The sequence below is a fragment of the Saccostrea echinata genome, unplaced genomic scaffold (genome assembly GCF_033153115.1).
Source record: "Saccostrea echinata isolate AGI-Se365-2 ecotype Australia unplaced genomic scaffold, CSIRO_AGI_Sech_v1 ptg000009l, whole genome shotgun sequence".
Lineage (NCBI taxonomy): Eukaryota > Metazoa > Mollusca > Bivalvia > Ostreida > Ostreidae > Saccostrea > Saccostrea echinata.
This window is the reverse complement of record NW_026889758.1, coordinates 40,211,265-40,237,942: the sequence shown is the minus strand read 5'-3', so window position 1 is coordinate 40,237,942 and position 26,678 is coordinate 40,211,265. Positions and strand designations below refer to the sequence as shown.

Genomic DNA, 26,678 nt, shown 5'->3' with positions numbered 1-26,678 from the left:
TAATGTCCTATATAGTGAAAATGTATAGATTTATAAGGGTGATTGCAGAAAGGTAGAATTTTGAACATCATAGAAAGTTTACAATTTCTTGATATTTTAGAAATTTGATATTTGCATCAATTACAACCAAAATAGGTCCAAAAATATATTCCAATCCAGGCATCCATTTTCTGTTTGCATCATCTGTCCTTAAATAACAAAATATGAGGGCATTCACATAATATCCTAATGCTGTTGCAAACTATTTATTTTTCTTAGTACTTGACTATTCTTTATGCATTTTTTTGAATGCACATTTATATGGGATTCAATCTTTTTTTACTGGTATTTATATTGTGGGCATAAAAATGAAATGTAATGAGGAAAAAAACCCAGTCTTTAAAATCATCAGCTACATATATAATCTTAGCAATGGTAGATTAAATATTGGAAAGGATTTTAAATTAATATGTCACTTGAATTGATTAAAAGGAAGAAACATGACAATATGAACAAAAGAACAATAATCTCAGCTTAGGCATTTTTTTGTAATATTGATATACAATATACCACAACACAATTTGTACACATTAACTATTGAACTTCAAATACGTCAAATTGTTAAGCATTACACATAGAGAAAAAAAGATAAGATTTCAAGAAAAATGACCAGTCAGCAAGGCCCCAATGAAGAAAACCTTGTATAATTAATAGTAATGATGGGGGGTGACAGCAATCATGAAAGTACAAAAAGATTAAATTAAGGAAAAAGAACCAGAGAGATGGACAACCAAAATTACTCTTAAAACATTAATTTGAACATAATATTTTATCTGAAAACAAAATTTTGAGGGAAAAGGGAAAACTAAATGGTTGGACTGATACAATTTCTAGGGGTTAACTACGGTACAATTTCTTGCAAGACTCCTGCTGATTAAAGCAAGAAGCACAAACTGCAACAATGTTACCATGAATGCATACAAACTCTAATACCGTGGGTAGATAATAAGCATATAATCACTAACATATTATCATCTTCCTAATTATATATAGAGCAAATAATTAATTTTTGATCTCCATCAACATGAGTAACATTAAAAACCTTAATTACATAAACATAAAAAATTAAATAAAACAGTATTATTTGATATTACTGCAACTTTAAGAATGCTCATTTCATAATTGTTTGCAGTTGGTAATGTATAAATGACCTATTCCCATCTTCACTGATGAAAGGCTTCCAAGTAAGTTTGCATTATTACTTTTTCACAGGAAATTGTCACACCAGTCTTTAAGACACCGGAAACAATCTTCCTGTTGTTTAGCATTGGCACCACACACTTCTTTTAACCAGTCCTTGAACATCTCTTCATCCTTCTTCAGGACTAAAAACTGTCCCAGAACTACATAAGCCTAGAGAGAAAAATAAAAAATACATTTAACAGAGTACACTTTAAGTTGAGCTTTTCATATATAAATCAATATTTTTAATTCTTGACTGCCTTATTTATACAATATTTGAAGCACAAGCAATGCTATATAATTTTTGGTTGCACAGTCATATGGAATGCTTAAAGGGGCTTGGACACAGATTTGAAGTTAATATTTTCTAAAATTTTCAGAATATTTACATGTTGTTAGAGCATTTCAGACTGATGTATTATAAAAGCGTGTTTAGAAACTTCTTTTATCTGAAAATTATAACTTTGAATTTCTGGACATATTTGTTTGACACACATCCTTAAACTTTCATGAAGTAAAATTTATCTTTAATATTTAAGAAAAATGGAAAAGTTCTTGCGTATTGATAAAGAAAAAAATTTAAATCTGTAATCCAGAAAATTTAGAGTCGATATGAGAGAAAGCAAAACTGTCAGTCCGTGTTCAGTGACGTGTGTAGAGTTAACAAATTGAACACACACAGTAAAATGTGTATTAATACATAAACAATACTCCTGCCCATGTTTACAAACACAGATGTTTGACATACTGTGATGAAGAAGGTCTTGTCACTGAATTTTAAAAATTTTCAATAAAGTTCAATTCATTAAACTGAAGTTATTTTTTTTAAATAAAAATAGAAATTTAAAATTGTACATGAAACAGCAATGCAACTGTGTCCAGGCCCTTTAAAAAAAAGTCCACCAATATGAATGGTTTTTTTAGCATTAGAGCAAGTATCACATGATCCAGATTTTACTGAAATTTGATAAAGGAAGTAAAGCAAAATAAAAAAATCTCTACAATTTTAATGAGAATATACACCAGGAAACTATTTTCAATATAAAATATAGTTATAGATCTATAGTTGAACTTCGGTATCTCAAACACCGATATTTTGAATATCATGGATACGTCGAAATGATTTGGAAGTCACGGTAACTGATATCTCGAATCCTCGGATATCTCGAAGTTTTTTTCTTCGCCCCATCGAGTTCAAGAGTTTAAAGGGGGCATATATATATTTTTCATCACAGGAACATCTATACACACACGTCTCATAACCACAGACATCATTTTTTTCTATATTTATTACAATGGTTTTTTTCATAAGGAAACACAGTCAGTTTATTATAATAGTAACAATACAAACCAAATCAAAACCATTTTCAATAAGTCTTCCTCCAAGTGTTGGTCCAATGCCTGCCAATTCTGTCACAGGCTTTTCTGCCATTGGCTCCTGAACAAAATTCTTGTGTTTCTGTGATGTTGAAGACATTTTCTTGTGAATCTAAAAGAGAGTGAATAAAAATATTAGGATAATCTGATATCTATATAAAATCAATCAATTTAATGACTACAATCAGCATTACAAGGGGGAACATAGCAACAAGACATATAAAAGTATGACTAGTCATTTGTTTAAGCAATTTTCTTGAGTACCAGTTCAGGATATGGTCAGACCCCTGAGTGAGTCCAATCTAAATTGTCAAATTTTCTTGCATAACAATAAATGATGACTGCACTTAAGGACATGCGAAATTTGCGACAAAATAAACTTTCAAAACAAGCATTTTTCTTTTCATTGCAAGAATGGTCAACGTCCAATCTACAACTTTATGTAATTACATTTTAAATTAATAAAAGTGTGTATTTATGAAGTTCGAATCTGTTTTCAAAGGGAGGGGTCCTCACAATTTCTTGAATCTCCGTTCGATAATGAGGACGCCCACTTTTTCACTGACTTTATACATAGGACTCAGGGCATGTTTGTCTATTGTTCTACGTTTAACAGTAGTTGTATATTTGCATAAATAATAATGTGTCAAAAGGAGATTAATAGACAAATATGCGCTCATGGTAAAAAAAGAGAAAAAAACTGCTTCTTCTTACATTTGCTCTCTGTGTTGTAACCAAGGACTGTGACATGTTGAATATTATGATTCACCACATGATTTCTTACCTCAGGTAACTTTGTGAATACTAAATTCCGTCACGTGACTTGTAAGGTAGCATGTTTTGTGCTAACTAGGACATTGTGTTCGAACACATTACATGTAAGTCATCTGGCATTGATATAAAATCTGCTTTAATCACATTGACGTGCTCATATTGTTAATTTCGTTTTAAAACCTTTGTCAGAAGTGTATTTGTACCATACAGAATGGAGAGGGAGATTGGAAAGAGTGATCACGTAATTTTTTTCAAACATGCCATTGTTATTTATCAAGTTTAATTTTAGACCCATTCTTACAATGTTAGCTCCACCTCCCATGCATATCTAATGTTCAATCAAGGGCAGGTAAGTGTAAATTCACTATATTTGGAAAGCAGTAAGGATAAAAAACATTGAATCACTTTATTGTATCACAGTCTAAAATCATTTTAAGATTTAAATTTGGTTCCAAATTGACAGGATTCTTTCATAAACATACAAAAGTGAAATAAGGTTTAGATATAAAAGCAACAAAAGCAGAGCTCCAGATAAGGTGCGTATTTGCAGAAATATGCATTGATTTTTTCAAAATACGCATTGAAAATTAAAACAGGGCGTACACTTACGCATTAGCAATCATAAATAAGCATTACACTACAAAAGTACTGCATGCATGTACGACAGATTGAATGATACAAGTACTAATTATGTGAATTGAGGTCAGCTCAGTGTTTGAATTTTTATCAAAATAAAATTTTGATTTATAAGCGTATTCGGAATAACCTAGGCTGATTTCCAGTTCGGGAGAAAGATTTGAATATTAAATACTCGCATTTTGTCTGAAAATATCACAGATTTCTACTGTTCAAATAACATCCAAATTTTCGTTCTTGATGCGTACGCGTCTATATTGTCAAAATTCTGCAAAAAGACGCATGGTGTCTAATTTATCCTTTATCACTGTATATTAAACAGTTCTTATATATTTACCATTTTCTGTAGCAATAATATCATCTAAAGTCCGCCGACAACCTTTATTAATTGTATGAAAATAAATGCTTTTTGGCTTTCCACATGGCTCCTTTGCTATAAATAGCGCCACGCGACTTTTAATGCAAACGGGGAGTAACTTTTACCTCGAGCGATGCCAACAATTTATATAGCAAATCCTAATATATTTCATTAACCTAATTGATAAATGCAGAAACTGTTCTTTTTTTACATTCCTCTTTCAAAAACGCTTATTTCGATAACAATCTAAAAACACATTGGATGTCAAAAATAGCAATATAGATTTTGCTGAAAAGTAAAATCTGCATTGATTTGAAAATCAGGGAGTAAATACACTTTGAGGTAAAAAATTATCTGGAGCTCTGCAAAAGCAACCGAAAAGGACCCCAAAACAGGCGTTAAGTGCAGTCATCCTTTGTTACTGATCTGTCCCATTTGCAGAAATAGATCGGATGTGTGCCTTGTGAAATTTTATTGCAAAAGCTAAACGTCCTTGTCATTATTGCTCAAACCAAGGCACTTGTTTCATTCAGTTTGGGTTATCAACACAGGTGCTTGTGAACAGGACCTCCACCCTCCCGAATGTAAACCTCAGGTCCAAGGATATTTTTATTTGTCTTTCATAAATTAAGCTTCTAGTACACAATTACTGTACAATGTATTTCATATGGAAATTTAAAAAAAAAACGAAGAATAAATGTTTTATTAAGAAAATCAATATCGCGGTATTAAAATATAAAGAAGGTAAGTCACTTTGATTTGTTTACAATCCTAGAGAAACGAAAGTAAAAAGTTCAACTGTTGTCTTCAATTTCATAGAATCTGATCACAGGGACATCTTATCCGCTATATTCTCTATTACACATATATTTCACAGAACGGAGCGGATAAGATGCCTCTTTGATCCGACGCGCGTAATAGAATGAATTGGTTAAATTGAAAGTCTCACGGGCCGTAATTTTAAAACATTTGCAAAGGATTATAGAAGGGGCCAGGCCCTAGGCTTAACTATCACATGAACCTTGTACCGAACATAAACATCAAAGAAGTGTCTAAGTACATTACAAAGAAAAAAATATTTTACCTGGACACCCTTTTAGCAGAATACTACTATCTCTTAATACTTTCGCTTTCGTACTAAACCCTTGCTTTTTTTTAAAGCCTATTTTTGGCGCTAAGTCATTCAAGATTGGTTTCGTATTCTCCTGTCATCGATCCCGACCTAATACACAATACATAAACATGATTAATAATTTAGGATGTTTTGTGATTTTTATTTATTTCAGAAAAAAATTAAATAAATCAGGGTTGGCATACATACACTTTTGAGAAAGATGCAAAAAAGAAAGAAAAAGAAAAATGCAATAAATCACGTGATCAAATTTGGTGCTGAAAGTCACATGATGGGAAAATGGCGTTCTCCTGCATGCAGATAGTGTTGATGGTAGGGATGCTGGTAACTGGGAGTATTAATACACTAAGTAAAAAAGCACAAAACGATTGTACGTAAGTATGCAAAGAAGCACGACTCTCTTTTACTGTTTAAATTTGATTGGAAAATTATGTTCAATATCTGGTCAAGGTTTAAAAAAAAAATTAGGACAAATGTTGAAAATAAATCAACTTGTATCCTCAATTCTCATTATATCGCGGGTTCCATTGTATCGCGGTATATTTCAAAAATTCGGATACATAGCTCATATCCTTTTTGTTGATGGACTATCTGTCTGTCGTCTGAATGTTGACTTTTGTGATGATTAAAAAGTATGGAACATCCGTTGGAAAATTTTTTATTCAAATAAAACGTAATTTTACAGATTTCCATTCCCGTTTTTATTTTATTTAGACCATTGAATTTATAACCTGTAAAATCCATAATAAAGTTAATATTTTGAAAGTCTTAAGTTTGTATTATTGTTTAGTTTTCATGTAGAATTACATGTACATCGTAAATTTAAAAATTGAAGTCCATGTCAAGTACAAGCTTCTATGTTTTCCCATACTGTGATACATTGAGACTCTCTGATTTAGGAGGTAAACAAGACTTCCTGTTTTAAAAATAGACTACAAATTAAACGATGCAAGCTTGGAAAATAATTTGACACTAAAAAGTTAGGCCATAGTTAGGTTTATGAATATCATTTGATGAAAGGTTAAAGTAAAAATTTGGAATTACACTTTTTATGCTAAAGAATTAAGTACCGCGATATAATGAGACACCAGTATACTAATTATATATATTTCATAATTGACTAAGGATTTACTTCTACTTTGATAAACATAATTATGCATGGTTAACATGCTTTGGTTAATGTTCATGCATGTACTAGGTATGACATTAGACCATGCAGACAACGGATCCACATAATCTTGGCTCAGATTCGGCTGGATATTTAGACTGAAACCGTGACGGCAGCATTTTGTACTGAAGCCGTCGATGGCAGCGTCAGTCCAATATTAAGCCAAGTCAAATCTTGGTCAAGATTTATGAGTCCTCAAATGCATGCAACTCTATCGGTGACCATGGTGATTGAGTCATTATGACACTGGCTGGTTGTGGTGTGATTAGAGAATCCAGGTCTGTCTATATGTTTAGAGTAAGGGTGTGGTCACAGTCAATCAGTGATAGCCACTGCCAACTTATTAATTTGTGATACAGCTACTTCAAAAGATATTTACAATTATGCAATTTAACTATTGTGTTCTAATCTAGCTGACATTTCACAGATTCTTTCCCTGCATGATACCAACTAATACAGGTCTTTTCCATTACTGTTCCTTTGGTTTGTCATGCTCAGTCAATGAGATGATGAAGCTGGACACGGGATAATAATTTTACTTCAATACTTACTGCTATTCTCTTATCTGTGCCCAGTGATGTTAAAACAGACTTGGTTATCATAAAAAATTATCAATACAACCTACTAAGTCAAATTTTACCTCCTTGTCTTCATTTTATCCTTTCACAGTGCAATTAATAAATGTGAGACACAAGTAAATAATTTGCAAGTAAAATAATTTTTCCATATAACCCAACTACACTGTCTAGATGCAAATTTTACGAAAATGTGTAAGACCTATATATATATATATGTAGAAATCACATCTATTGAAAATTATTGAAAACCTGCCATTCCCAGTACCTGAGGCCTGTTCAACAGAGCGAACGTTCAAAATTCCTTATCCCTCCAACAGAAATGTTCGTGAGTGCTTGCTCTGTTAAACAAGCCTCAGGTACCAGGAATGGCAGGTTTTCAATAGATGTGATTTCAGCAAGAGTTATTTCCTGTTAATCACCATATTGGATGTCAACAAGCCCAAATTCCTTCATTATTCAACCAATTTAAACTTGTCATATTGGGCAATGAGGTGAAGCTAACAGTTCTTCTAACAATATATGTTAACAAAAGCTTTCTTTAATTCAAAATTTTAGTATTTTAAAGATTTTTGCCCTTATATTTCTGCCATACATGTTTAAAATTGGTTGCTCATAGAGGAAAATTTACTAGTTTGACCTCCAAGATGGCACCCAAGAGAAATAACTCGAAGGGAAAATATGTCATACAAAAACTATCTACATCAGTTTAAGCTGATTTGATCACCTGTGCATTTTACAACCCTGCAGAGACGTAAGTAAAATTGTGATCTTCTTTCTTTAGATAAACACAGACAAAACATTTCAAAATTTTGATTTTTGATTTATTTTTCTCTTTCAAAGAGTGAAAGGATACCCAGACAAATCAGCAAATAACACTTCTAAGCCACATGAGTTCAATCATCCATGGTTTCAAACCCTTATCATGTTCATCGGTAAGTAACTGTCAGAGTTTATGTATAGTAACCGTGAAGGGAATTCTGGTATTTTGGTCCAAGAGTGAAGAGCCAGTAGTTTCTTGTGTTGTACAATCTTCAAAGTAATTACCGGTAGCTGTCCCCACAATTGAAATTACTTTACGTGCATACATGTTTGTACATGTATGAGGCAAATGCTTCAAAATGATGAAATTATGCAGTAGCAAACAATACATGTACATACAGTTGCAGAATATACAGTAGATTTTCTTCAAATAATGTGAAAGATTACTGCACCCTCTCCCAGTTAAGGTCTTTCCATATTCCAGTCTCTTGGACTAAATTTATCACTGTTTTACATACATGTGTAGTGGTTTGGGCCATCGATATCAGCCTGGGTAGCTCAGTTGGTAGAGCACCTGACTAGTGACTAGTGATTCACGGGGCCTTGGTTTGAAACCTGGTCTTGTCTGTAGCATATATATTTGATCATCAGGCAAAATTGAGCATATGTCATCAAGTAGTATAACATTTATGTCATTATGATGAAGCTGTGTCAAAATATGGAAATGTGAAGGACCTAATTTTAATAGGATTGAGGAATAATATAAGGTTTCACATTCTGAATTCCATATTTTTGGGAGAGTTTCACAGAATCATTTAAATTTTAGCTTTTTGCATGCAGCCCTCCTCCCAAATATATTTGTCTTTTGATACTATGCATATACAAATACTTCAGATACACCGGTAACTTAAATTGTTTTGATAATCACCACATTTTTTTATTTCACTATTTCCTTTAGCAGGAAAAAAAATGTAGCTAGGAGTTGTACAAATTAAGGTATATTGTAATAAACTCTGAGACACATATTTCAACAATTAAGCAAACAATCTTCGGAGAGATTCTTATTTCTACAAGCTTTCCCATTAAAATAACAAATTAAATTAAATTGTTTGATCAAAATCATATACTCATGTCAATCAAACACATATGAACAATTACATTTATCATTTTGATACATTCATCTAATCTGCACACCAATGGTTCCACAAATTTGGCATTAGACATTTTAAACATTTGAATACATTAAAGGGATCATCACTTTAGGCAAGATTTCAGAATACACAACATCCAGATTAGACAAGAGGCCCATGGGCCACAACACTCACCTGAGTTACTATGGCCCTTCTTCATCAACAGATTCTTTCTCCTATATATTCTCATGTAAAACTTGATCACCAATTTTAGTCCCACTCTATCCTCTGGGATCATGATTTGAATAAACTTGAATCTACACTTCCTGTAAGAATGCTTTTTTATATATATGACTGCCCATGGTTTTTTGTGCTCCTGGGATAAAGCTTTTTAAAGATTTTTTTCTATGTATTCCTATGTAAAACTTTGATCTCCCACTTTGGCTCCACTCTACCCCTGAGGGTTATGATTTAAACAAATTTTAATCTACCCTATCTGAGGATGCTTCCATAGAAATATGACTGATCATGGCTTTGTTGTTCTTGAGAAGATTTTTGAAGATTTTTCCTGTTTATACTGATGTAAACTTTGATCATCCCTAGTGGCCACACCCTACCCCCTAGGGTCATAATTTAAACAAATTTGAATCTACACTAGCCATGGATGCTTCCATAAAAATATAACTGATCAAGGCTTTGCTGTTCTTGAGAAGAAGATTTTTAAAGATTAATTTTCCTATTTATACCCATGTAAAACTTTGATAGCTTATAGTGGCCACACCCACCCAGTGGTTCTTGAAAAGAAAATTTTTAAATGACCCCACCCAGTTTTTACTTTTTCTTAATTATCTCCCCTTGAAAGAGGGTGTGGCCCTTCATTTAAAGAAACTTGAATCCCCTTTACCGAAGGATACTCTGCCTCAATTTTGGTTGAAATTGGCCTAGTGGTTCTTGAGAAGAAGATGAAAAGTTTATGACAACATTACAATGACAACAATGACAGACAATGGACAAATTTCAATCAGAGGAAAGCTCACTTGAGCCTTCAGCTCAGGGGAGCTAACAAGTTTTACTGTATACATACATAAAGACTCGATCCTCATATAAAGCTCACTTGAGCCTTCAGCTCAGGGGAGCTAACAAGTTTTACTGTATACATACAAAAAGACTCGATCCTCATATTTGTGGTGCCTAGAAATATGAAATTGACAAATATACACTGAATATCTTTAATTTATGTACATGTATTAAAGTTTCAAGTTGAGCGCTAAATGTACTTGAAGCATTGATTTGATAAGCAAATGTATTTGAAGCATATAGTCTAATTACTTTATTTATGAATCATAGACCTTTTGTTATACCTTAAGTTAAATTGAACAAATGAAATGATATTTTCAGGTGAAACAATTTGTTTGATTGGTTTTGTGATCGTCAGGAAAAGAGAACGAGACAAAAGAAAGAATGAGGTTTGAAATATTAAAATTATGAAATATGGGTATTTAATTTACCATGTTGTTATATACATCTGAAGTTAAATTGATCAAATGAAATGATTTTTGTTAATACTTTATGTATAAGTAAAACAGGAAATCAAATAAAACTTGGAAAAAAATTTAGTCGCTGACTGGGACATGTAGAAGGTTTTGAATTTTCAATTTCAAGTCATATTTAATCAAGTTTAGGGAGCTGAAAAAGATTGAAAATTAGTTCATTTTCAGTAAATCTAGACCTACTACTTTTTAAAAAAAAAAAAATAATCAAACTTGCCTACTCTCCCAATTGATAGAAAACTATATGGAAAACATCCATTTTGAGTAGGCAGCTAGGTCTTGATTAACAATGCTTCATATAAACAAAAGTTACATATTTACGTTTACTTTCAGTTTTCTGTAACTCCACTGGATGAACTGCCAAAACAGTTTCAGAACAGGTAAATTTTTGCTGTTCCAAGTGTGCATGTTTGTAATATACACATATAGCAGTTAATATATTTGATGTGCCCTACGGGTCCAGAATAAGCCATTCTATAGGGATTCTGGGCATGTATAAGACACTGAAAGCAGGGGACCACAATTCTTTGAATTTTCTTTTTTTTTTTTTTATGATGCATAGAATAAAGGTTGCATCAATGCAGTAATTATTTACATGAAGTATACATGTATTTTTATTGAAGCATTTTTTTCTCAGATTAATACAGTTTGTGGTAGCTTTTCCAACTATTTGTGATCTGATTGGGACATCTTTAGCAGGTAAATGAGTAAGCAAAATGTCTAATCCTAAAGAGCTACGTTTTCATCAAAGGCTATATGTTAATGAATTTTCATTAATTGTGAAGTTATTTCCTAAATATTGTTATACAATAGATATATCATCTGATATTGTTTACAGGGATTGGTCTTGTGTATGTTGATGCCTCTGTGTGGCAGATGTTACGAGGATCAATCATTATATTTGCTGGGATATTATCTGTGAGATATGTTTTAATACATGTGTAATTAATTCACATTAAAGAAAAATAATAATTGATAAGCCATGATACATAATTTACGAAAATGTCAAAAAATGTTCAGACTTGAAATTGGTTATTAATTGCCCATGGTATTGTATGTTTGAGCCATTTGATTTACATGTAAATGAATAAACTTAACCAATGATTTGTTTTTTTAGAAAATCTTTCTGAAGAGGAAGTTGCGGGCTGTCCATTGGAGTGGTATGCTGGTAACAATGATAGGACTTGTTCTGGTTGGTTGTTCCAGTGTGTTTAAGTCCAAGACTTCTTCATCCAGTGGATCAAAAACAATTTTAGGTTTGTCTATGATAAACTTAGAGTAAGCTTGGAGAGGGCTTAATTATATAGGCTATGCCTGCTGCTCAATCCATTAATTTATGTTTCAGTACATAATATAATATGTTCAAATCAACTTAGTGTAATCAAATTTTTGCACTTAACTGGTAGTTCACTTGCATAATTTTTGGCGTGATTAAGCAACTGCATACATATACATGTACATGTAGATCTGAAATATTTTGAGATCTAAATAGTTTTTTAATTGAAGTTTTGACATTAAAATTGCATGAATGTCTTGCAATAATTGTTGGATATGTACATGACTCTTGTAGGCATCATACTTATCTTAGGAAGTCAGGTTGTCAGTGCCAGTCAGATGGTCATAGAAGAACTATTTCTAAAGAAAAGGAGTCTTCACCCTCTTCATGTAATTACATGTACACCAACATTATTGAGCACTGTAAATATAAAGGATACAGTTTAGCTTTTCAACATTTAGAACAAATTTATTTCATATGGTTTATTAGAGATCATGAAGGAGTTCATGTGACCCTGTCTAGTAGTTAACTGACAATCAAAATCTAAATCGGAAGCCATGCGCTTATCATCCTAATTGAATTTAGGCTAAAGGAAAGACTGCAGAAATTGCTTTGGTCAAGAGATACACGTGCTTAATCAAACAAAAGAAAGTAATTTGAAGATTTTTCTATACAAAATTAAAGGTGCTGTTAAAGCATTTGAAAATTTTAATCTTTTGAAAAATCATTACATGTAAGCCAACTACTCAGATGTGTAATATTAGACTGCAATACCGCTTGTTTACATCTGAAATGTTAGATTAATTTGGACTTCATTAAATTTAGTCGAAGCTTTAATAAAAGTTCTAATACAGAGGGAATCTAATGTTTTGTTACAATTAATATTTAGTTTAATCTTAAATTTCTTCTTTTTTTTTAAGTAAGTATCAAAACCGCATAAAAATCTACAACAATTATGAAGTTTTTAAAATCATGAATTTAATTACTTTCAGTACTGTTTCAGTACTTTGATTTTTTTTACATGGCTGCATGTTCAAAACCTGTATCAGTCTAGGTTTTCAAGTTTGGTTTTTCTTAAATGGACTTGGTCATGTTTGGCCAATTCCACTAAGATGACTTTAAATACTACATGTATTTTAATTTTATCTCTTCTAAATGAATGACCTTCTTTGACATGCAGTGTCTGTATTCCAGTCATACTATACATGTATTACTTAACCAGAAGTCTCTGATGAGACTGTAGCTCTACTGGTTGTACTTATAAAGGAAGATAAATGTAGCACTTGGACTTGAAACATTGCAACAGCAATAAATAGAATAATGATCCTTGGTTAAGTCTGTTTTTGTGGCAAGATTTATTGCAATCAGACTAAAGCTGTAGGAGGAGTAGCCTTTTAAAATAATTTTAATGAAATTTCGATTTAAGTAACCATGGCAACATCATTCAACAAATAATGACTGTTATGCATCTCAGTGTAGTGTACTTGTATGCCAAGTTATACTGAAATCAAACAAAACATGTAGGAGGAGTAGCCTTTCGAAAGTATTTCAAAAAATTTGTATTTTAGTAACCATGGCAAAACTGTTCATCAAAATCCAAAACTGGTACTGAGAATTATGTATCTTAGTGTAGTCTACTTGTGTGTCAAGTTATACTAAAATCAGACCAAAACTATAGGAGGAGTAGCATATTTAAAGTATTTCGAGGAAATTTCTATTTTTAGTAACCATGGCAACACAATTCATCGAAATCAAAAATGGAAACACAGAATTACGTATCTTTGTGTAGTCTACTTGTGTGCAAAGTTATAATGAAATCAGATCAAAACTGTAGGAGGAGTAGCATTTTGAATGTATTTCACAGAAATTTCTATTTTTAGTAACCATGGCAACACCATTCATCGAAATAAAAAACGGATACAAAGAATTACGTATCTTTGTGTAGTCTACTTGTATGCCAAGTTATAATGAAATCAGATCAAAATTGTAGGAGGAGTAGCGTTTTGAAAGTTTTTCACAGAAATTTCTATTTTTAGTGACCATGGCAACACTGTTCATTGAAATCAAAATCCAATACACAGAATTATGTATCTTAGTGTAGTCTACTTGTGTGCCAAGTTATATTGAAATCAGACCAAAAATGTTGGAGGAGTAGGTTTTAAAAAAATTGTTTATAGACGGACGGACAGACAGCTAGACAGACGGACAGACGACGGACACCTTACTATCACATAAGCTCTTCTGGTCTCTGACCAGTAGAGCTAAAAATGAGCTAGCCATGAATTTAAAGAAGTAAAGCAATTAAACTTTAATTCTCAGTACCAACACATGATATTCTGTCATTTTCTACAGGTTGTTGGTATGGAGGGGACATATGGTGTTATTATGATGTCTGCAGTAAGTTATTTGATCTCAAAAACTGTGTAATCCATGGTATTTAAACTTTAACTTTCTTTCATTTTGGAAAAAATACATTTTTATGCTTCAGGGCCTAATATCTTTTGCATCCAAGTCCTATGAAATGACCATGTTCCAATTGAAAATTGACTCCTTTTTTCCAAAATTAAGCTAAACATTCCCAAATGACAAGCAGATCAACTTTTTCAGTACTCTTTGCATTTAAAATAATGTAAATTTTGACATTATAATGATTCATAAAGATGTGAGAAAGGAATAAACCTACAATCTACCTCTTTATTCTACAGTAAAACGTAATACATCATGTATAAGTAATCAATATTTCAAAATTTTGTCACTTTTCAATTTAAAATTCCCAATGGAAAGAGTACAGGACCCTGTACCAAAAGGGGTCAATTAAGCCCTGTGTTTTATTGGTGTAAAATGGAAAGCAAATTTTTTTAATTAACTCATAAAAAATATAAACAACACCCACAATCTCTACAGAAACTGCAATCTGTAAATTCCCAACAATAAATAAAAGCATTCATGGATAATTTATGGTTGTTATTGTATGCATTTTGTGTAGTTGATTTATAAATGCTAAGAGTTAAACCACAACTGTATTTACTAAATCCTACAGATTGTCCTGCCGGCCATGTATTACATACCAGGATCAGACGTAAACAACAGCTATGAGAACAGCTTAGATGCCCTGTATCAGATCTATAATGAGCCCAGACTACTGGTCTTCTGTCTTCTATACCTGACGTCTATTGCCTTCTATAACTATTTTGGACTGGCAGTGACTAAATCTTTGACAGGTATACTAGAAGAAGTAATTTTATTGAAGTAAAGTATTGCACCCTACAATCTTTGTGTCCACCCCCCCCCCCCCCCAAAAAAAAAAAACAAACAAACAAACAAACAAACAAACAAACAAAAAAAAAGAAATAATAAAAAAAAAACACATACATTGTACCAGGTACATGGTACATTGCCCTGCTTGGAGACTTTGTAAATGTAATCAATTATTTTGAATCATTGTAAAATATAAAAGGATATTGGTTATATATAAAAGAACTTAATGTAAAATGTAATTTTCTTTTCCATAGCTGTACATAGAACTTTGATTGATGCCTGCAGAACAATGCTGGTATGGGGAGTGGATCTTATAATATACTATGCATTTGATAAGGTATGTTACATCTGCATATATAGATTTCTCTTCTTTGGAGGGGGGGGGGGGCACTTTTTTTGGTTATTTTCTACCCCATTTTAAAGGTGATAATCAGTACTTGTATTACAAGATTTGGAGAGGGGAACATGTAAATGTAGATGATGCTTCAGGTTGGTTATAAAATGCAGGGTAAATGAAGGAAATTCTTAAAGTCCTCCAAAAGATTTTTTTTTAATTTAAAACATATTATACTATAGTAATACAACTGTTTTTTAAATACTCTAGAGAATAAGAAAAATAAAGTTACAAAGGCAGATTGGATATAAATCTCCTTGGTCTATTTTCTTTTGTAACTTTAAAAATATATGTAAAAGAATTAGTGAAATCATTGCTTATTGAAGTTTGAAGTTTTTTTCACCATCATATTTTCTTTTTTTTTTTTTAGGACTTTGGTGAGCCATTTGACAAACAATATGGGCTTTTACAAGGTGAGAGGAGTGTAGAAATATGTCACCACCAACACTACAAAAATGAACATTCAAAAATTATTCATTTATGTTGTACTTGTAATACATATATACTGAAACGCAAAAGAAACGCAACATCCTATTTTAGGGGGAAATATTATCTATAGGATATAATTTTGTATCTAAAAAGTAAGGATATCTTCAACTTTGTAAATATCTGTAATTTAACGGTTGAATGATTTTCATAACATTACCGGAAGTAAAGCTTGAGTCCACTTAACAGAAATCAAAAATTGCATGATTTACAAAACATTTGGCAATAATATGGGGTTTTAATGGTTTGTATCTGTTCATCATAAGTAGTGCAGCAATATTCCAAAAAATAAATTATCCTTTCTTTTCCGTAAGCTATGCCAAGGCTTCCTGAAAATGACTTAAGTACACATTTCCATTGCTCTAGCTGAAAAATCTCAAAATAAAGGTGATGGAGAGTTGCAGGTGCAAATATGCAATACATCACGCCTCAAGAGGCTCTTACGTATCATTAGCATGAATGACAGTCCTTGGACCAGAAGTCCAAGGGTTACTACACGGCGCTAGGCTAGAGGAAATTCGACCTCGTCATCTTAAAAACAGGCATTTAAAATTGGCAATTGAAGAATATTTCTTTCGCTCAGATCTCGAGATTGATGAACCTATTACATCATAGAAATCAAGCTGCAATTGTTGTGCATGGCAGTCTTGCACGCTGTTATTGAATGGCCGGGGTGGGGGGTGTTTTAACAGTCATGAGTTACTTTCTAAAGTTAAAAGAAAATCATATCACATTTTTATCAAATCTCTTATGTTTTTAAATTGTGTTTAACCTTAATGTATTCATTTTTGAAAATCATTAGATAAAAAATTCAAATATTTGTAGATTACTGCTTGTTGCGTCTCTTTTACGTTTTAGTATATATGTACCAATTTACACTTTACATGTATACATACATTTACATGTATATAGGTGTTGAATATTTTGGATGTGAGGTGCAGTTGGTGACAAATATTTTCCTGAAATTAAATATACTGACCTGTTTTTTTCAGTGGATGGGTTCTTGTTCTTACTGATTGGTACAGCTCTGTATAATGAACTGATTCACGTGGAGTGTATTCCCTGTCTCAGGACACCAATCAAAGACATGGAATACGTCACCAGTCCCCGTCACAGTGGAAACATTCAGAGTGCCGAGTTCTCAGATTCTGATGAAATTAACACATCTGAGAGGACTCCTCTGATACAGGACTGAAATAGCACTTAAAACTAGGAAATGGTTTTGTGTTGCACTCAGAGGGCTGAATTAATGCTGTCAATGTAGTAAACTGGAATGAGTTACTGTGTAAAATAAAGGATTGTCAGCAGTCAGAGAGTATGCACTGATAGAGCTACCTTGTCTACCATATACATACAGTTTTTACATTTTGATATTCAAGGTATGAACCAAAGTGCCATCCCCATTGATGATGTTTACTTTTGAACATATTTTGTTGACAATGTGTCAGTGGGATTTGACAAGTTCTAAGATGATGTGCAAACTATCTTAACAAAATAGGTGCCATTGTCTATGCCTGTATGCTGGTACAGTCTGTACAGTTTTTGCTTAATATTTATATAACATCAACGTAAAAGAATGTGAATTATATCAGAGATAAAGGAACAGCCACACTTATATTACTTATTTATAAGGCACATCAGAACAATCAAGATTACAAAAGCAACATAATGTTTGTTTACAAAAGATTACAGAGATTTTTTTCAGCATTAGCCATTGAAATGGTAGGTTACATATACTTAAAATGTCATGAAAAAAGTTGCATTTGTGTTCAGTCCCTCTACATTATACGTACATTGGGTGTGACTAAATTATCTTTAATTTTTTGTCTTCAGTTTACAACTAAAAATTAAAAGAAGAACAATTTTGATTGATACCACTAAAAAAAGTGTAAAAAAGAAAATATAGAATGTATCTTCTGTCACAGAGGGCTGTAATTGTACATCTTTACTGTCTCAATATTCATATTGTGATATTGCTATGGTTGTAATGAATTTTACTTGCATAATATACAAGCATTGGAACTTTGAAATTAACTTATTACTTGATGTCTACTGTTACATGACAGAATGATTCCCTTTGTCAACAGGTTATATGTCAACAATTTTTAATGTATAATTCACAATTGACAAAATCTTGTAAAATGTTTTAATTAATAAGTTCTGTGATATACGTATACATCTGTAAATAAAACACTTCATCGCCTTGTTCAGAACATTAGAAATACGATATTATTTTTGCTTCCTATTTTTGTATACTTATTATGAATGATTAAAAAATGAAAGTTAATAAAATGTCCTTTATTTATTTTAATTCATGTTCTTAATATTTACACTTCAAAAAATCTTCACAGTCAATTATAATTTCAATTGCACCAAGTATGATTAATTATAACAGGCATGCATCATTATATATGTATTTATCTGGATAGTTAAGGTTCACAGTGTTGACAATATAATTATTTCACTTCCGGGTACAGTTCAGTAATTGCCTGTTGGACTGGAAATGATCATACTGCCATTTTCTGGTCACTGCAAACTTGTAATAAGACGATAACATGATTTTTGATATCCAAATTTTTACCGACAATTACATTTTGTATTCCCGTAGATCACTGTGCACGGAACAGCCATTACGTAGTTGTATAAATAGACAGATCTAGAAAATAACATATAAGGGCGAAGTTTGATTCTGAATTTCAAAGGCAAACACCCCTATAAACAAGTTAAATGTTCGTAAATAATTAAAATTTTCTTATAAAAAATATATGAAAATAAAATAAACCAATATTTTACACTAAAAAAAGCGCTCATGCATGTGTACTGATTTTTTACATACATGTAGCTAAAGTAATTGCTGACTGGTAATATACAAAATGAAAAATATGAACTATTATAATTATACTTTCATTTCTTCCTTGAGAAAGGTTTAAGTCCAGATAAAAAAAATTAAATATTAACTACCCTAAAATCATGTAATTGTTATATTTTTCCATCAGTTTTATGCTGATAACGCATTTAATTTTACCAAAGTGAATTTGACGCATTCGTCGTTTATCCGAGTTTGCAATTCGAATCTACTATAAAGCAACATATTCAGTGTAGTTGATAAATTTCTTTTGTTAAAGCTATATATGGTGTATGTGAGCTTAAAAAAAATAAAATTAAAATACAAGATTAAGTGTAGATAAACATGATCTATGTTATTTACATTCAAATTAAAAATTTCACCGATTTGGAACATGAATAACCTCATGTTTCCTTAGTTAAATTGATTTTAAACTACATGTATTTGTTAATTAAATGCGGAGTCGGTAAATAAATCGGTTATTGTTTTAAATTTCTAATATTTTTGAAATGTGATTGATTTAAATTATGTAATTTACAGGAAAGTCCTATCTTCATATAAAGTAATAAAACAAATAGAAAGATCTTTTTAATTTAAGTTAGTCTGAACTTATGAAAAATACGCCCTATATGACTTTAAATTAATTATACGTCAACCATTCATTATGATAAAAATAAGAATTCAATGCCTGTGCAAATTAGAATTCTAAAATTAAGTCCAAAAATTATAATTTTACGGTGGTATATTTCTTCGGGTCAGCCTCATTAAGTTTTACGGTGTTGACAAATTAATTACTCAGCAACAGGGACAAGACATGCGTGAAAATCACCCGGGCCGTTGGTCACACTTTCTTATCCAGCGGCAAGATTCACGCGTGTGTTGGAATCTTAGCAGTATCCTAAAATCGAGCAATTTCATTGGTCGAAATCTGAAGTCATTTACAGAGTCCGCTATGTATATAAACTATGAATGCTTGAATTTCTGCATCATTTACTGATCTGAGTTCTAATACTTAGCAAAGAAAAGATTCAGAAATGGCAGGTCTTCACGGTTTGCCACAATCAGCTTTCTATCCCATCCAGCAAGCATTTCATGTACCAACTTATGACTTTTCCTCTACCCTGAAGTTTCAAACTAATGTTTCCAACCAGTCATTCCAAGGTATTATTCAAGTTCATAAACATGAATATGACTATATATGTGAGGCTATAAATGTACTCCTATAGAGATGGACGTAGTTTGTCAGTATTATAAAATTTTAAAAAAAAAGGTATTTAAGGGGTATTTATTTTAACAGGTATCTTTTTAGTGTATGCTACAAATAATTGAATTAATCAGTTCCAAATGAAGTTAATGATGTATTATTAATTTTTGACTCAATTTCTTTTAATTCCAAAAGGTCAAACAGGAATAAATCAGATGGGTGGATCCTATGTGAATGGCAAGGCGCTCCCCGAGTCTGTTCGCCGACAGATTGTAGAAATGTCGTTGAACAATGTCCGTGCCTGCGACATCGCTAAACAGCTTAAAGTTTCACATGGATGTGTTAGCAAACTGCTGAAGAAATTTCGAAATACTGGATCTTACACAGCGGGCTCGACGGGCGGATCCAAGCCAAAGGTAGCCGTTCCAGAGGTAGTGGATATAATTATGAAATACAAGGATGAAAATCCGACCATGTTTGCTTGGGAAATAAGAGACAGACTGATTAAAGAGAGAAGGTGTACAAAGTTCAACGTTCCAAGTATCAGCTCCATCAACAGAATATTGCGTAGCCATTCATTTGATAAATCACGAAGATCTTCCCTGGGTTCCAGTTGCTCTCCATCATCTTCTGAAAGTTCCATCAGCCCACCCATTGTCTCCAAACGGTCTCCTGTTGGTTACAGTATTAACGATATTTTAGGTCACCAGAACGCCTCAAATAGTTTCGAATTCTCCTCAACACCCATAATGCCTAAATCAGGGAAAAGAAAGTTCAATGAAATTGATGACGGTGACATACTGGCAGTTGCAGCTAAGTCGGCTCGACTGATTGAAGAGGAAGCACCCCCGAAAAGAACAACCGAGACAGATGTTACCAACTGCTCTTTGCCAATTGCTCCACCTCCCTCAACAGATCTCTGCAAGGATTTAGGAACTCTCCTTGACATGCTTCCATGGGTGCCTTCTCAAGTCTCTGCATTAAAAAGTAATCCCACATATCTGGACGACTCTTTCTCGTCCTTGATGGGTCCCAGTAAAGTAGCCCTTGACAGAGAATTCCACGAAAGTCAAGCAACGCCTGATGAGAAAAACCATCACGAAGACAAAGGTCAACGCTCATGCGTGCCAGAAGTAGCGAAGCCAAACATAGCAAGACGTGAGATTCCCCATGCTTCTCTGCCTACATCCCAATTTCACGATAGTTTTTATTCTCATCACACGACCACAGGTCCAAAACCAGTACCATCTCTCTTGTGTTCCACAGGATCGATGATGTCAAATACCGGTCCTGCTGCTTCGACCTCTTTCTATGCTGTACCCCCATGCTCCCAAACTCTCTCTGCAGGTTTATCTAGCTACAGCTATCCCAACTACGCAACTTCAGCTTATGTAGCAAATCAGAGAAATCACTACCCAAACACCTCGTTCGTTTCGGAGCCCACTTCTGCTTTTTATCCACCGATTTCAACTTATGCTGGATACTCAACCACACCATATCCATACTATCATCATCAGTAATCGGAGTAAAGTGACCTATTGTTGTGTACATATGTATTTATTTTTCAGAGTAATATATTTATGTTTTGTAAATTCTTAGTTCCTCTTCTCAATGAAAAAATATTTGCACAGACTTAATGTCCTTTGCTATTGTTTTATATGCAATCTGATTAAAATCAGATTCTTTGATCCGCTCACATAGATCGCTACACAAAGGATCTGATTTTAATCAGATTGGTTTTATATGTTGATCGTTCTACGATTAACAGAAGAATTGAATAATTACCAATCATTGATTTAAAAAAAAAATGGAAAAAGAAATACATATAAACAATTAAAGAAATGAATGAATGAATGAATAAAGAAAGAAAGTACAGTGAAAAGAATAATTCTGTGTTATTTCTATAAAGCGCAAATATAATGTAACAAAGATGCACTGTTTGAAAAAAAGACCTCAATAATAACTTACTTGCCGTCTTGCCGACGAGAAGATGACGTAGACCTGACCTATTTATCGCAGAAAAAAAAAATTACGACCTTTACACTGAATACCTTGGAAGAGGCCTATATGCTCTGAAACCCCAAAATTACTACAATAAGGAAATGTATGCAATTAAAAGAGAGTTCAGGGCCGTTGCCAGGTTTCTGGAAATGGGGAAGGGGGTGCGGGGGAAGGTCTGCCAGGGGTACCAGATTTTTTTAATATATACATTGTATATAAATTGGAACAATTTTGGTGGTTTCTGGTGCGTTCTTAAAGTAATTCTTTCAAATATTGAATAAATAAAATCAAACAGCAATACCTTAAACAGATGTACAATGAATTTATTTTGTTTGAAATGATATTTTTGACTTTTCTTTAAAAAGAGGGTTGCGATCGCACCCCCACCCCCCTTTTGGCGAAGGCCTTGGCTTTTTAAATTGGAACTTACCGGGGTACATGGAATCACACGGTAAAATTTTGCTGAGCATTGACTGACACATTATCAATTTGAAAAAGGTCACGGTATTAAGGGCCAAATCAATTTCAAACAGCAAACATCTTTAAATCTTATGTGTTTATTGCTCTTTGAAACTATAATCTCACTAAAATAAAAACACAAACAAACAAAACAATGAATTGCAAACGATTCATAAATCTATTTAAGGATGAAAGGGGGTACATGCAGCTGTCAAGTGTACAAGCACTTACTAGAAATTAATGAACACCCCAACTCCCAATCAAGTATAGATTCAAACCAAAGTATATTACCGATTGATATTATAACTCGTATATGGAATTGTAAATCCATTTACATCATATGACTTCTATACATTGATGCGAGAACAAATGCTGGTGTAACACCTATCACTCGGCAAACAGCATTCGACCGGCCATGGGTCAACCAGTTGGCTATTAATCTCTGTAGAAATTTGCTTACAGAAATCGTTACCAAACGAAAAAAAAATAATTAGGCCACATGTCAATAAATTGATTGTCTCTCACTGGATGTTCAAGATCCTGTATATTTTTTAAATCCTGAACAAAATTACAATGTGTTTCACCTTAAATGACTTTGAATTAAATCGAACGACATTAAGATTAAATGTAATACTGTATATGTAATACAGTATTCTGGCAATATATAAGTAATGTAAAATATATAAGAAAAATCATTTCTTTTTAAACACATTTTGAATGACAGTGCACGTATTTCCTTTTAACATATCTTTAATGTCCAATTCATTTACCCTGTACATTTTTTAAAAGTTACCTGAACAATCTCTATAAAGGAATTCTTCAATTAAAAGATGCAGGAAAAAACTTTTCTACTGATTTCCAACGGCGCCCTTAAGGTCTGACGACACGTTACTCGAATATCTGTTTTTGCATTTCATTGTAATATACCAAAAATATTTATAACCATCTCTATCTTTTGATTTTTAATCTATTTTCAATAAGTCAGAAAAATATATCAGCAGTTCAGGTGATTTCCAGTATAGGATTATAGAGGAATAACATCCTCCTGAATCTTGCACAAATGCCTGTTTGTACCCCAATTTTTAGTGAGGAAACTTCTTAAAGTAGCAATATTTTAATTTGAAATTCTTGGGAAAAGTTATATATTTTTGAGGAACGTGACGTGTGACCTTAATTATTATTTTTGTCGATGAAGAAAAAATTAAATGTACCTATGCCTTTCTTCAAAAAGTCTTCACTTGAAATCACAAAATAAAAGTTTCTCTATTTATAGTATTGTCTTCCCACAATTTTTTATTAAAATATAATTTGGTGTTATGACTGTTAATTGTGTGCATGATTTTCATCTGAATTACACCCTACTTACAAAAATACATTATAATTTGTTTTATTTTGACACAGATAAATTGTAGTCTGAATGCCTTTAAAAATAACAGGAAAGAATTCAACCCAAATGGACATCTGAGTAAATCTCATATAACACTATATAGTCCTCAAAATGCTAAAATCTTTCTACCGGAAGTCCTCCCAAGATCACTTTGTCTCGGTCGGACGGGGCGTAACAATATCCGCCATGGCGATGGCTTCCCATATTTAACACTTGAATCAATTTTCTTTGGAACAGCGCTTTTCTTGCTTTGAACTGTTGCTTTCAGGAACATCTCTTTTTTAGTAAGATTGCAGTTTTTGATCATAACATCGATCTGTGAAGTGAAATTCCATTTAGATGGAAAATTTTCCGGGTTTTCATTCAAAAATTTTGTCTCATCTAAATGCATGCTTCCTTTATAAGAAACTGGAGTGGATGGGCGCGAATCCTCCTCTCCTTGGTCATTTTCACAATTCCGTGCACTCAATGTCGTATTTTGGCGCCAGATAAATTCGCGCGTTTCTTTCATGGAATGCGGTGTGACAAACATAAAGTGGTATGTCTGTTCTCTGCGACACGGAAATTGCAAGCATTTTTTGCCAGAACAAATGTCGAGTTTCGATTGTGAACTAATATCCAATGATCTATTGCAAGGATGCGGTGAATTTACTTCTTTATGATTTTCGCGTTTTCCCACTATTGGTTGAAATTTTGTTTTGAAATATTTCTCCATTCTAGAGACTGTCTCGTTTGACAACTTTTCCTTGTGTTCCTTCTCCAATAACTTGATTCGTCGAACATGCTTTCCATACGCAGATGTCGCATCGAATTCCAATCGTCGTAGAGATTTTTCGATTTGACGTTTTCCTCTCCTCTCAAGAAGCATCGCTAAGTCACATGTTGCTATGTTTCTTTCTCGAATTATGTCCTGTCGGCTTGTCATTCGCTCTGTCGACATTTCTATGCTCCAATATCCTCTGTAATTTCCTTCACAGCTCAAACGTGCAATTGTCGTTTACAACAATAAGTCAAAAACTGTATGTTGCTGCAGTCTACATATATATGGTTCACAGATAATGTCAATTTCTGCTCGTCATTTACAACGTTTAACAATAAATCCAAAACTGTAAGCTGCTCTAATCTACATGTTTAGATAGTACACAGATAATGTTGATATCTGTTCGTCACTTACAACAATAAGTCCAAAAACTGTTTGTTGCTTATATATGGTCCACGGATAATGTCAATTTCTGCTCGTTGCACAATTGAAAGAAAATCAATGATAATGAATGTTTTATACAACTTTAAAAGCTCTTTAATTAGTTTAAGGCCTAAGCCGAACGCAAATTAAATATGAATTCAATAAAAATACACAAGTTGACCGAACCGAATAAACAGAATTTGTTTGCTAAAAGAATTTCCATTCAATTACAATATTGATTCGTTTTTAACTCTTTGCTCTCTTTAAAAAAAATTGCATTCACTTTTGTTACAAACACCCAATGTACACGTACCTGCGGCCAGTACGCTCTTTTCGAACATCAATAAGTAATATGTAAATGGATTTCCTCTGATGTCGCAGTAAACAGTTTGAAAATTCATAATCAATAAAACGAGCACGTTTTTAATCGCTATTTTATTAATATAATGATCTATATAATCGCAAAGTATGGGGGAATTGTATTGAATATTACTATTTACCGTCTGTCTGAATTTGAAATCAAAATCTATTTAAATCTTAATAAAATATCATTCTTACCCATCTTTATTAATTTTTAAATTTATAATTAAACATTGTACTTAAACAGGCAAAAAAGCAATGTGAAAATACATTGCTACAATCTATAAATCAATGTCCAGTTTAAGGAATCAATCGAACATTTTATTTTAAAATTTATTCTGTATATTTTATTAATTTCTGTCGCAGCAATTCAGAATATTTATTAGGTCAGTGTGACTGATGGAAAAAGCAACCTTGTAAAAATTACAAGACGAATGCCCTATTGCTGAATAGAAAGAATAAGAAAAATGATTTTTTTTTTTCTTTTTGGTCCCTGAATATCATTTAATCTCCAAATTTTGTTTGCCAACAAATAGAAAAAGTATAGTTTCCTATGCTATTTCGATTTTCAGTTTTAAAGATGCTAAAAAAAAAAAAAATAGAATGTTACTCAAAGGAGTACTACATACATGTGCTGTGTAACTATGATGAATAAAATAGAAGTTGTCCAGTTTTATAGATTACAGAAAACTGAAAAAAGTTTAAAATAAAAAGCTGATTTCTTAAATAAGTTTAGTTTTATCGAGTTTTTATGCCCCCGAATCAAAAGATCACGGGGGTATATTGTTTTTGTCCTGTCTGTATGTTTGTCTGTTAACGTTTAGCTGTCTGTTTGTCTGTCTGTCTGTTGTCAACTTTAATCTATTGCGCTGTCAAGGGTAAGGCTTTAATACTTGACATGAGTGTTCATTATGACAAGACCTTTCCATTGGTACAGAAATTTTTGATCATGTGACCTCGACTGTGACCTTTGACCTTTATTTGAAAAACTTTAACATTGGCCATAACTAGTACTGGCACTGTAGTCTACGTCCCACTCCAGAATTGTGTTACCATCAGGGGATTAGTGTTTCACAAACACATCTTGTTTCCCCTTTCTTTTTAGTATTTTCACAAAATGCTTTCAATAGGGACGTTACTGT

At 32.6% G+C, this 26,678-nt stretch overlaps 3 protein-coding genes across 3 annotated transcripts; 2 read left to right on the top strand and 1 right to left on the bottom strand.

The window, feature by feature from the left end:
- Positions 1–212: 212 nt before the first annotated feature.
- LOC133183715 (barrier-to-autointegration factor-like) lies at positions 213–5,548 on the bottom strand. Its single transcript, XM_061318637.1, has 3 exons — positions 5,451–5,548; positions 2,573–2,710; positions 213–1,392 (listed from the first exon to the last, which is right to left on the bottom strand). The coding sequence occupies exons 2-3, from the start codon at positions 2,696–2,698 to the stop codon at positions 1,246–1,248; spliced, it is 273 nt and encodes a 90-aa protein (XP_061174621.1). The 5' UTR covers positions 2,699–2,710; positions 5,451–5,548; the 3' UTR covers positions 213–1,245.
- A 202-nt stretch (positions 5,549–5,750) lies between these two features.
- On the top strand, positions 5,751–18,348 carry LOC133183714 (solute carrier family 35 member F6-like). The gene is made up of 13 exons (XM_061318636.1): positions 5,751–5,872; positions 8,085–8,176; positions 10,532–10,599; positions 11,017–11,063; positions 11,321–11,382; positions 11,522–11,601; positions 11,801–11,939; positions 12,254–12,348; positions 14,312–14,356; positions 15,000–15,180; positions 15,472–15,554; positions 15,982–16,024; positions 17,090–18,348. The coding sequence occupies exons 1-13, from the start codon at positions 5,778–5,780 to the stop codon at positions 17,290–17,292; spliced, it is 1,233 nt and encodes a 410-aa protein (XP_061174620.1). The 5' UTR covers positions 5,751–5,777; the 3' UTR covers positions 17,293–18,348.
- A 2,007-nt stretch (positions 18,349–20,355) lies between these two features.
- Positions 20,356–21,666, top strand: LOC133183712 (paired box protein Pax-5-like). Its single transcript, XM_061318635.1, has one exon. The coding sequence runs from the start codon at positions 20,362–20,364 to the stop codon at positions 21,664–21,666; it is 1,305 nt and encodes a 434-aa protein (XP_061174619.1). The 5' UTR covers positions 20,356–20,361.
- The last annotated feature ends 5,012 nt before the right edge of the window (positions 21,667–26,678 follow it).